Here is a 12,981-nt window from a genome sequence, read left to right on the forward strand (position 1 = left end):
GTTACTCTTTTTGTCAACTTGACACAAGCCAGAATTATCCAGGAAGAGAGAACTTCAAATGAGATAATGCCTCCTTCATCAAGATTAGCCTGTTGCAAAGTCTGTGAGGCTTTTTCCCTTTTGCAAGTCTGGAACTTCCTATGTAAACCAGGCTGGCCTTGAGTCCACCAGCCTCTGTATCCAGAATGCTGGGATTAAAGGTCTGTACCACCATGTCTGGTCCCAGCTTCTTAATTAATGATTGATAAGGGAAGGCCCATATAACCACGGTGGGTGGTGCCACCTTTGACCAGGTGGTCCTGGAAGTTGAGGGCTGAAGCTCACAACCAAAATGACAAGGAACTAGGCTGGGCAAACCAAGGGAAGCAAGCCAGTAAGAAGTTTTCTCCAGGTCCCCTTCTTGTGTTCCTACCTTGACTTCCCTGAGTAATAAGATTGTTACCTGGAAGTGTAAGATACAATCACAATACAAGTTGCTCTTGGTCTTGGTGCTTATCACAGTAATAAAAAAGCAAACTAAGACAAATGGTAAACAAAATATTGAGAGAAAACATCTGACATACACATACATGTGTAATAGCTTGAGCCAGCATATTCAAAGAACTGCAAATCAATGATGAGAACACCGTAAAAAAAATTGTTCTTATGATTCTTATTAATGACTGAAGTTCCCATCTCAAGTTTCTCAGACTGCTACTTATTCGGGACAGACTTTCAGGGGAGATGCAAAATCATGGGTAAGGACAGGCAGCTTAAGGCAACACCAGAACCACTTCATCTGGGAAGCGGGAACTGGTGGCTTTGCCTGAAGCTGCCCAGGAGACCATAAACCTGTAGGATTCTCAGACTGTGCTTTAGCCTGTCTGCTTGTAGGTAGGGGCTGCACCGAGCTTGTCTTAACGCGATCGGCGAGGGAGGGCGCAGCTCCCAGTCCCTAAATTGGGAGCAGGGGAGTCCCAGAGCTGGAGAAAGGGTGCACGTCGAGGTTCCACCGCGGGGGAGGGAGCACCTGCAGTGAACGCGCAGCTGGAGGCAAGGACTTGCTCAAGGATTAGCTCGGCTCTGGAGCGACAGCGCTGCAGAGTCTCATCCATCCGCAGGCCGTTGGGGTCTGAGGCTTACTGAGCTCGCGTCTCAGTAGAACCTGTTGTCTGTTCATGCTATGCTTCTGAGCTCTAGAGGGGTACGACGCCTGCGTTCCACTCTGTTTAGACTGGTAGAAAACAACCAGCCGCTACAGAGGAAGAGAACCCGGACCGGGACACGGGGCGTGGTCTATGGCAAGGTCTCCCAGTACATGGGCGGGGCTGGTCTTCAGGCTTCATCTAACTTTGCTCTGATTGGCCAGGAGGCGCAGGGCATTGTGGGTCAGCACGCACCGGCTACCGCCTCAGCTGTGCGCGTTTCGCCATGTCGGGGTCTCCGGTAAAGCGCCAGAGGATGGAGTCCGCCTTGGACCAGCTCAAGCAGTTCACCACCGTGGTGGCTGACACGGGTGATTTCAACGGTAAGAGGGCGAGGCGCATGCGCCCTATATAAGCTGCTGAGCCCCAATTTTGGAACTAGCACCGGTGTGGGTGCCAGGGGCGGGGCCAAGCGGGCGCAGGAGCCGGGATTGGTGAGTGTGCGGAACCTTCAAAGATTAATAACCTCTGGGCTATTGGTGACCCTGGGAGCCCCTCGCGAAGCTTCAGTAGGTCTAGGTAATCTGAGAGTCCCTGACCCCGGGTGTCCCCACCCCAATCCTCTACGATGACACGGCTCAACTTTGTAGCCAGTGCAGTCTACAGGACTGGGACGGCCTTGCTGGACACCATCTGGTTTTGCAGCCTGTTGCACTGCTTTCCACTTGCACCTGGCTGCTGTCTGTGGGCAGTACACGGCATGGCTGGAGTCAGACCAGATGCACACACTATGCAATGGTTATCATTGCAAGACTTCCTTTTCTTTTGAGACAGGGTCCCACAGTGTAGCCCAGGCTGTCCTGGAACTCCTGGTAATCCTTCTGTCTTAGCCTTAGTGCTGGGTCAGGCGGTGCCACCATGTGCAGCTCCAGTACTCAGATTTTCCTGGGCTTGGTAAGAACTCAGAAAACATAGGTGGGAAGGCTTGTGCTGCTGGTTGTGCTCTCAACCTTGTGGAGTGGTGTGGGTGATCTCACATGTGCCGTGAGAAAGACTTTCAGGAAATGATCCGTGTGACCAGTACAAAAGCACCTTCTGCTCTTTTCTGCTTTCTCACGGTGACTTGAGAAACAGGCTTTAATTCCTCATGAGTAACTGTATTGTTTATCTCTCAGTCAGTGATTAGGCATATTTGGGCTGCTTAGATATAAAGGACAGACTTGATGTGGGTCTAATAGCAAACCTGTCTGACACAAGCTGTGTTTGTCAGAGCTTCCAGAAATCCATCTGGGAGCCCTGAGGTTTTTCCACCGTGTGTGTAGAGCAGAGTTTACTGGCTAAGGTTGTGAAGCGTGCAAGAGACAGGCATGGTAGCACATGCCTGCTTTTGGGAGGCAGAGACAGGCACATCTTTATGAGTTTGAGGCCAGCTTGGTCTACATGGTTCCAGGCAATCTTGAGCTAATAGTGAGAACCTGTCTCAAACAACAACAGAAAGCACATTGGTTGATAGTGTAGCTTAAGACAAGTTAAACAATTATAAACACTGTATCAGACTCAAAGTCTATTGTATAGTGAAGGTTTCTTGTGGTGTTCATTTGTTTGTTTGCAGACAGAGTTTCTGTGTGTAGACCAGGCTGGGCTGGAACTCAGAGACGTGCCTGCCTCCACCTCCTAAGTGTTGGGGTCAACGTCATGCACCACCCCCGCCCAGCTGTAGTGAGGGTTCTTCACTCATTGGGTATCATAGGCTCCTGAAAATAGAATTTTCAGAACTCAGAAAACTTTGACTCCTTCATTTTCCTCTGAACCTCAGGGTCTTTGGGCCTTACTGCTCACCTGTAGGGGTAGGATAGAGAGCAAGTTCAGGCATCACACCTGCTAAAACAGGAACTCTACCACTGAACTGTGTCTCCAGGCCTTAGGTCTGCAGCTTTTATATGATAAAAGGAATGTTTTCTGCGAACACTTCAGTAGATTCACCCCTGAGCCATCACCACTCCAGAGCACATTTTCCCCTACTTCTTATTTTGAAATAACCTCAGACTCCTGAGAGGTTGCAAAAGTAGCCCATACACCCTTTGCCTAGTTTCCCTAGTGATGTCCAAATCAGGAAGCAAGACACCAGAATGAGCCACGCATTGCGCTGCCTGCAGACCAGGCCTGTTCTGGTTATCTCTGCAGCTGTTTCATAACTCCTAGACTTATGTTAGCACCGTCAGGACACAGAACTATCCTCTTCTTGTTATGCGCATGGTGGGGTGGACCTATGATATACTGGGGAGCAGGGCAGGAGACTACAGTCTGAGGTCACTCTGTGTTGTTGGCTACATAGGATCTTAGTATGCCTGGTATGTAGGTCTGGAAAAGGAGCACAGCACTTTGAAATGACTAATCTGTTTTAACAAAAGTTAGGTAAGCTCATGTCCTCCTGGCCTGGCAACTGGACATCTGTGTGTCTGCTGTTCATGTGCTTGTTCATTTGGATAACTGAGCTGATTGGGGCCAAGGCACACCTCATTGGCTTCTCAGAATTCCTGAGGAAAAAAAAAAACCAGTATGTTAAAGGATCTAATACAGCTGGACATAATATCTCACCCCCCCCACACACACACACACAAATGAAGTTATAGAGCCAAAGCATGTCTGTCAGAGGTGTAGGATTAAAGCGCCTCCTGCTGGCTGTTGGAGAGTAGGACAAACTGGTGGAGCATGTTCTTCTAGCATCCTCTTATTTCCAGTCCTACTCACTGCAAATCAGCTCTTACAGGTCATGATTTTTTTTTTTGTTTGTTTGTTTTTGTTTTTGTTTTTTGTTTTTCGAGACAGGGTTTCTCTGTATAGCCCTGGCTGTCCTGGAACTCACTCTGTAGACCAGGCTGGCCTCGAACTCAGAAATTCGCCTGCTTCTGCCTCCCAAGTGCTGGATTAAAGGCGTGTGCCACCACTGCCTGGCTGGGTGCTTAGTTTTTGACATTGTGCTCTGGAGTGGTGCTGGCTCAGGGGTGAATCCACTAAGGGTACGCAGAAAACATTGCTTTTATCATATAAAAGCTGCAGACCTAAGGCCTGGAGACACAGTTCAGTGGTAGAGTTCCTGCTTTAGCAGGTGTGATGCTTGTTTGTTTTGTTTTGTTAGATAGAGTCTCACTGTGTAGGCCTGGCTAGCCTGGAACCTACATTGTAGACCAGGCTGGCCTCAAACTCTGGCTTGTTTTTAAAATTTTACTATTTAAAATATTGCACATTAAAAAAAAAAAAAAAACCACAAGCTGGGCAGTGGTGGCACACGCCTTTAATCCAGCACTTGGGAGGCAGAAGCAGGCGAATTTCTGAGTTCGAGGCCAGCCTGGTCTACAGAGTGAGTTCCAGGACAGCCAGGGCTACACAGAGAAACCCTGTCTCGAAAAAACAAAAATAAAATAAAATAAAATAAAAATAAAAAATAAAAAATCACATGCCAAAATGGTTTGGTTGTTTGTTTTAAGACATAATCCTACTATGTAGCCCTGGTTGTAGACAAAGCAGGCCTTGAATTTACAGAGTTCAAGACACAAGACTTATGTCTGCTTCCAGAGTGCTGGGATTAAAGCCATGTGCCACCACACCCAGCTTGTGGTTTGTTCTTTTGTGACAGGGTCTTGCTCTGTAACCCAGGCTGACCTTAATTCTCAGTCTGAGCTAGGATCATAGTTGGCGCCGCCGTGTCCCGCTCGAGTGTGCGGGTTGAGTCCTGTCTTCATGTTGAAGACTGCCTGTGGCCAGTGTCTGGGCCGGCTGTGGAGCATTGTCACTGTGATCCACTTGGGATTGCCGCAGGGTTCTGGTCACTATGACAAACACCTCAGAGATGAATGTAAGCGAGGGATGATTTGTTTTGACCCAGAGTTTCTAAGGTTTCAGTCCACTGTGATAGAGAGGGCACAAGTAAAGCAGAGCAGCTTCTCTCATGGCAGACAGGAAACGGAGAGAATGTATGTGCTAGCAGGCTGTCTCCTTTTATTCCATGGGACCTCCAGTCTATGGACAGGCTGTCCCTTAGCTATCCACTTGGAAGCACAGACAAGCCAGAGGCACTAGATCTAGATGCTTCTTGGTCTATTCCAGCAGACAACAAGATTAACCATCCTGTCTGCTTTTGAAATTTTCTTACCTAGCCATCGACGAGTACAAGCCCCAGGATGCTACCACCAACCCATCTCTGATCCTGGCTGCAGCACAGATGCCTGCCTACCAGGAGCTGGTGGAGGAGGCCATTGCCTATGGCAAGAAGCTGGGTGGGTGAGTATGACTGATGAGAGCTGAGAGGTCCCACTTCTCACACTGTGGCTTTGTGGCTCTGAGTCTTCCCACCTCCAGCTGAGATGTAGAACATTCATGAACTTCTGGGTTCCAGCCTCTGACAGGCTCTAAGTTCTGGCAGCCACGCTTTGCCTTCTGGTTGTCAATACTTTCTTTCTTCAGTTTTTTTGTTTTTTATTGGGTTTGTTAATATTGTTGTTGTTGATTCATTCATTCATTCATTCATTCATTCATTCATTCAGTTTGGTTTTTGGAGACAGAGTCTCTATGTAACCATGGATATCCAGAAACACAGTATTAGACCAGGCTGGCCTCATAGAGATCCACCTGCCTCTGCCTGCTGACTGCTGAGATTAAAGGGATGCACCACCTTGCCCAGCTGCCATTACTTTTTAACAAGTCTAATGGATTTTAGTTAAGTGTGCATTGGGACAGCCATTACCACAATCTCTGATCCTTATTCTACCTCCTTGTCTGTGTCCTCAGCTTCTTTCTTGTTTGTATGAGACACCTGGCATTACTATGGAACCAGGCGACTTTGAAGCATGCCTATTCAAGTGCTCAGATAACATTGCCTATCGCTGTGCTGGCCTCCAATCTTTTTTTTTTTTTTTTTTTTTTTAAAGATTTATTTATTTTATTTATGAGTACACTGTAGCTATCTTCAGACACACCAGAAGAGGGCATCGAATCTCATTATGGATGGTTGTGAGCCACCATGTGGTTGCTGGGATTTGAACTCAGGACCTCTGGAAGAGCAGTCAGTGCTCTTAACCACTGAGCCATCTCTCCAGCCCGCTCCAATCTTTTTTTGTTGCTATAGTTTTAACTCTTTCACGTTATCAGTTATCATATAGATCATAAATGTGTAGTCCTTTTTTATGTGCTAATTGCACATATACAATCTGTGGTCAAATCAAGTTGGTTGGCATCTCACTTCTTTCTTGGGGGTATTGTTTCTTTTTTTTTTTTTTTTTTTTTTTAAGAATTTTTTTTTATTATTTTATTTATGAGTACACTGTCGCTGTCTTCGGACACACCAGAAGAGGGCATCCAATCTCATTACGGATGGTTGTGAGCCACCATGTGGTTGCTGGGATTTGAACTCAGGACCTCTGTCTGGAAGAGCAGTCAGTGCTCTTAACAGCTGAGCCATCTCTCCAGCCCCGGGGGTATTGTTTCTTGGGACTGCATAAAAACATTTTATGCAAATGCCAAAGGATAAAGTTTAGTCTGAAAGATAAAAAATTTTTGTTGGTGCACACATTTAAACCCAGCACTCAGGAAGCACAGGCAGGCCAGCTTTTTTTTTTTTTTTTTTTTGGTTTTTCAAGACAGGGTTTCTCTGTGTAGCCCTGGCTGTCCTGGAACTCACTCTGTAGACCAGGCTGGCCTCAAACTCTCAAACTCAGAAATCCGCCTAACTCTGCCTCCCAAGTGCTGGGATTAAAGGCATGCGCCGCCACCACCCGGTGAAGCCAGCCTTTTCTACAACTTGAGTTTTAGGATAGCCAGGACTACAAAGAGAAACCCTGTCTCAAAAAACCAAAAAAAGAAAAAGTTATGAAGATTATGGTGCGATTCCCAACAATATAATACTGTTGAACAATTAACTTGAAATGTTCATTATGGCATGGTTTATGGGGTAGCTTGTTCACTATAATAAAACAGTGGTTTCTTTTGGGCCTGCCTGCTTGCCTTTTTCCCTCAAACCTGGAACCTTCCTGCTTCTACCTTTTGAGTGCTGCGATTAGTAGCATGTGTTTTGTGAGTTTGAGACCAGCCTGCTCTATAAGAGTGAGTTCCAGGACAGCCAGAGCTTAATAGGGAGACCCTGTCTCAAACGAAATAAAACAAAGTAGCATGTGTTCTTGTATACTCATCCTAGGGAGGTTGAAGAGAAAGAAATTTGGCAAGAGTTAGAATTAGTCTTACAGGTGCCTCAAAGCCTTCAAAGTTTCTAATACAATTTTTTCTTCTGAATTCAGGCCACAAGAGGAGCAGATTAAAAATGCTATTGATAAACTTTTTGTGCTGTTTGGAGCAGAAATACTGAAGAAGATTCCAGGCCGTGTATCCACAGAAGTTGATGCAAGGTAGGTGGGGTAGAGTAGGGAGGGAGCAGGTACCTGATGGCATCAGCTTGCCCTTGAGATTCCCCACAGTCATTTCGTGATGTAATACACATTCTGTCAGAAGACTGTACAGAACTGATGGCCTAGAGCCCTCTGACTAATGGCTGCTCTTGAGTCTGTGTCTTATGAAAATATACTTGTACTAAGAGGTTCAGAAATTTGTTCTTTTTTTTCTTTTTTTTTTTGGTTTTTCAAGACAGGGTTTCTCTTTATAGTCCGGGCTATCCTGGAACTCACTCTGTAGACCAGGCTGGCCTTGAACTCAGAAATCTGCCTGCCTCTGCCTCCCAAGTGCTGGGATTAAAAGGCGTGTGCCACCACTGCCCGGCCAGAAATTTGTTCTTTTGGTTGTTAATTTTTTGTGTTTTCAAGACAGTCTCATTACGTAGCTCTGGCTGTCCTAGAATTCACTATGTAGACCAGGCTGGCTTCCTTTGAACTCAGAGAGAACCGCCTGCCTTTGCCTCCCATGTGCTGGGATTAAAGTATGTGCCAATAAGCCTGGCACATTTTTTTTTTTTTAATTATTTTGTTTTTTTGCATCTGGATTTCTCTGTTTAATAACCCTGGCTGTCCTGAAACTTGATTTGTAGACCAGGCTAGCCTCAAACTTACAGAAATCCACCTGCCCTGCCTCCCAAGTGCTGAGATATTAAAGACATATGCCACCACTGCCTGGCTCTTAAAATTTTTTATAAATTTTTTATTTTTACTTTATAAGTGTGGTTGTTTTTGTTATTTAATGTACATGAGTGTTCTGTCTGCATGTGTATCTGTGCACCAGGTACATGAAGAGCCTGTGGAAACTTGAGAGGGTGTTGGATCTCCTGGAACTGAAATTATACACACTTATCAGCCACCAAATGGATGCTGGGAATTAAACTCAAGTCCTCTTATTTGAGACAGGGTCTCATGTAGCCCCAGCTGACCTCAGACTTACTATGTAGCTGAGAATGACCTTGATGTTGTGGTCCTCCTGCCCTTACCTGCTGGGATTACACAAGTACACCATCACACTTAGTTCACGTGATGTTGGGGATTTGGGCTTTGTACATGACAGGCAAGTGCTTGACCAACTCAGCATATCCATGAACCCATTTTTCTGTTTGTTTTTTAAAACCAAAGTCTCTTTTTCAAAAGGGTATTTACTTTTATGTGTACAAGTGTTTGTCTATGTGATGTATTTACACCACAGATGTGCCTGATGCTGTGGAGGCCAGAGAGGGCATAAGATCCCCTGGAACTGGAGTTACACAAGGTTGTGAGCTGCTGTGTGGGTGCTGGGAACCAAACCTGGGTCCTCTGCAAGAGCAGCAAGTAGTGTCACTTGTAGCACTGGCTGATCTTGAACTTCTGATTCTCCTGCCTCAGTCTCCTGAGTACTAGTTACAAGGTTTGGCTATCACGCCTGCTTCTGAAATTAGGTCTCAAGTTGCTGAATCCAGAGGAGAGGGTGGGAAGGGTCTGCCCTGTGAGCCACTGAGCTGTAGGACACTGACATGCTCCCTTCTTCCAGGCTTTCCTTTGATAAAGATGCAATGGTGGCCCGAGCCAGGCGCCTCATTGAGCTTTATAAAGAAGCCGGGATCAGCAAGGACCGAATTCTCATCAAGTTATCATCAACCTGGGAGGGGATTCAGGCTGGAAAGTAAGTGTCCCCTGGATGGAGGCAGCTTCAGAGTCTGTTTCTGTCCTGAGAAGCAAGCACCAGTTTCTGAGGGTCCTGGAGAGAAGCCTGTGCTCTGCTCCAGGGTTAGCTCAGACTGCCTTTTGCCAGTTAAAGGGGGGGTGACTTTCTCTCCATGTTTCTCAGTCTCCTCCTGGAACAGTGAGGCCTAAATTTATGTAAGTTTTAAACTAATTATACACATAGAATGCTCTGAGTAGAAAAGAATGCAAAATAGCAAAAACAGTCAGCAGCCTCCTCTGTGATACCTCCTCTAGAAGTAGTCAGCCATGGCTGCTCCAAGGTAACTGGACCGCAGAGATGCTCATTTTCTCTTTTCCCAAATTGGCTCTTTCCCCACCCAGAACCACTGAGTTTTCTTCATTTGTCTGTTCTGGATGTCATGTAAGTAGAGGCAGATGGCATGTGAACTGTTGTGTCTGGCTCATCTCATTCAGCATGCTCTAGTGTGCCTTTGCCTTACTCCCTGTCAGGACAGTATTCCATTCGGTGAATCATGTCCTTGCATCTATCTGTCTCTTGTTTGGCATTGGGTCTGTTACCACTTTGAGGCTGTTTGAGATTAGTGGCGTGGACACAGGCCTATATACATTTTGGTGTGGGCCTAGTTTTCTTTATGGACAGATGTAGAGAAGTAGGCTTACTGGGTCAGTAGAGGAAGAGACTCTCTCCTCTGCTGAGCCAGCATGGTATGAACTACACTTGTGCTTAGATACTTAAATAGCTACGTGGTGCAGGCACCTCTGAAGCACCCCTGGGAAGGGAACTGTGGCTGGCCCAGAAGTACTGGGCCAAGAAGAGAAACTGTGCTTGCTGCAGGGTAACTTCAGGCAGAACTAGGTCCCAGTCACCCTTGGTAATGACCCACTGCTTCTAGCCTAGGAGCAGAGCCCATAGGAACTCTGAGAGGGCAGGGACCCTGTTATAGTGCTGGAGCAGATGTGGACCCTCAGGGTCACTTACTGCCTTTGTCTGCTATGCAATACAGATCCGATGAAGGAAATCCTGGTCAGTCCTTGTCCAGACCCAACCCTGCTGAGTATCCACCTTGTTCTTAACAGTGTTCAGCCTTGTCCCTGCTCCCACAGTCGAGGAGCACAGGTCCCAGTGCCTAGCCTGAGGCTGCACTCAACCACCCTGCCCGTCTTGTCCACAGGGAGCTGGAGGAGCAGCATGGCATCCACTGCAACATGACACTGCTTTTCTCCTTCGCCCAGGCTGTGGCCTGTGCGGAAGCAGGCGTGACGCTCATCTCTCCCTTTGTGGGGCGCATCCTTGACTGGCACGTGGCAAACACAGACAAGAAATCCTATGAACCCCAGGAGGACCCTGGTGAGCTACCCTTTTAGATCCCGGGGTGGGGAGGGGGTGCAGGGGAGACTGCTGTGTTGAGCAGGGCTGGGGGACCAAGACAGGGTGGCTCTAGGGCCATCCTAGAACATGCCTGGTTCTCCTCCAGGGGTGAAAAGTGTCACCAAAATCTACAACTACTACAAGAAGTTTGGCTACAAGACCATTGTCATGGGCGCCTCCTTCCGTAACACGGGTGAGATCAAGGCACTGGCAGGCTGTGATTTCCTCACCATCTCACCGAAGCTCCTGGGGGAGCTGCTCAAGGATAACAGCAAGCTGGTGCCTACACTTTCTGTCAAAGCGGGTAAGGCCAAGGGGCCTAATAAAACCCTGAGTGGGTGGAGTGTTAGCCCTACTGGGAGATACTTAGCTTAAGCCTGGGGGACAGTGATGAGTCCATGGCTGAGGCAGGCATGGAGAGCTGTGGTATCCCCCAGCCCAGACCAGTGACTTGGAGAAGATACATCTGGATGAGAAGGCCTTCCGTTGGCTGCACAATGAGGACCAAATGGCTGTGGAGAAGCTCTCCGACGGGATCCGCAAATTTGCTGTTGATGCCATAAAGTTGGAGCGGATGCTCACAGTGAGTTCCTGAGTGGGTGGGCAGCTTTGGGGCTTTTCTTTCACCCAGGGGCAGAGCTGAAAGTTACTGCAGAAGCCTAGCATGGTGGCACACAGCTCTAGTCCCATCACTTTGGAGAGTGAGGCAAGAGGGTCACATTCAGTAGCCTGGGCAAGGAATGCTAGCACAGGCCTTTAGTCCACGCACCTAAGAGGCAGTGGCTGTCCTAACAATAGCAACGACACACACCACACCCATACCCACAGACAGGCAGAGGCAGAGACAGGGGTGGAGGATATGAATGTGTATGTGTGTATGTGTGTTTCTTGGGAACCATGGATGCAGATGGCTGCTGAAGCCACATTAGGACCTTGGTGGGTCTTGGCTGGGGCCCTCCCATGACTCTGCTTCTGGTCATTTCTAGGAACGAATGTTCAGCGCTGAGAATGGGAAATAGCGCAGCACCTGAGGCTGGAGCCCAGACCTGCACTGCCTTTGAGCTGGGTCCTAATTGCACATGGCTTGTGACGAATGAATCTTCGATTTTTTAGTGATCGAAGAAGGGATGGATCATAGCATTCTGATTTTATGTGAAATTTTGTCTAATTCATTAAAGCAGTCGCTTTTCCTATGCAGTCTCATTTCACTGTCTTTGTCATTACCCACCTAAGTACCATTTGCCCTGGTGTTGGCTGCAACTGAGGCTGCGACTGGGAGATGAACCCCAGGCCATCAGCATGATGTAGACAATTGTCACCCTCACTTCCACCTTTTTTTTTTTTTTTTAAGATTTCCTTATTTATTTTCTTTATGAGTACACTGTAGCTGTCTTGAGACACACCAGAAGAAGGCATCAGATCCCATTACAGATGGTTGTGAGCCACCATGTGGTTGCTGGGAATTGAACTCGGAATCTTTGGAAGAGCAGTCAGTGCTCGTAACCACTGAGCCATCTGACCCACCCATCTTCTAAACCCCACTGGACCACAGCTGGGATGTGAGACAGCAGAGGTCATCAATTTTGGTGCAAGGACTCTGTCCAACCCTGCTGTCTGTATGCCCTGCCTGGTCTTCTAGGTGCACTAGCAGAGTTGAACGACTCTGAATGTTGGGCTCTGCTCCTGGGGGCAACAGCTGACCAGAGTGCTACAGAGCCAGGCCTTTCCACTGCTCAAGGAAGTCAGTCCAGCAGTTTATTCTCTCACCCAGTGCTTTGCCTAGTGTAGTCAGGTTCTGAAGGGCAGTGGCACCACATGGGGACAGCTTAGTATACATCAGTTTTGAAAGGGCTCAGAACCATGCACATGCCTATAATCTCAGTACTTGGAGGACAGCAACCAGACTATCCACATCTCAGGAGAGCCAAGTCTACTTAGTCCCAGGATTACACTGAAACCTTGACTTTAAAAAGAAAAATAAAAATCGGGGTTGGAGAGATGGCTCAGTGGTTAAGAGTACTGGCTGCTCTTCCAGAGGACCTGGGTTCAATTCCCAACAGCTCACAACTAACTAGAAGATCTGGCACCCTCACGTAGACATGAGGCAGCACACCAAAGCACATAAAAACCAAATAGACACTAGTGATGCATGCCTTTAATCCCAGCACCCAGGAAGCAGAGAGAGGAAGATCTCTGAGTTTGAGGCTAGCCTGGTTTACAGAGTGAGTTCCAGGACAAGCAGGGCTACACAGAGAAATCGTTTCAGAAAACAAAAACAGTATTAAATACTGTGTGTGTATGCACACCAGGGCATACATACTTAAGTCTGAGGACAACTTTCAAGTGTTGTTTTTCTCCTTCCCACTGGGGAGTCCATGGT

The 12,981-nt window shown here is 47.3% G+C and overlaps 1 protein-coding gene across 1 annotated transcript; it reads left to right on the forward strand.

Moving 5' to 3' along the window:
- The first annotated feature begins 1,354 nt into the window (after window positions 1-1,354).
- Taldo1 (transaldolase 1) lies at window positions 1,355-11,798 on the forward strand. Its single transcript, XM_028786884.1, has 8 exons — window positions 1,355-1,507; window positions 5,282-5,405; window positions 7,415-7,522; window positions 9,078-9,209; window positions 10,405-10,580; window positions 10,708-10,905; window positions 11,039-11,184; window positions 11,588-11,798. The coding sequence occupies exons 1-8, from the start codon at window positions 1,411-1,413 to the stop codon at window positions 11,618-11,620; spliced, it is 1,014 nt and encodes a 337-aa protein (XP_028642717.1). The 5' UTR covers window positions 1,355-1,410; the 3' UTR covers window positions 11,621-11,798.
- The last annotated feature ends 1,183 nt before the right edge of the window (window positions 11,799-12,981 follow it).

Source organism: Grammomys surdaster, unplaced genomic scaffold (genome assembly GCF_004785775.1).
Source record: "Grammomys surdaster isolate TR1022 unplaced genomic scaffold, NIH_TR_1.0 125603, whole genome shotgun sequence".
Lineage (NCBI taxonomy): Eukaryota > Metazoa > Chordata > Mammalia > Rodentia > Muridae > Grammomys > Grammomys surdaster.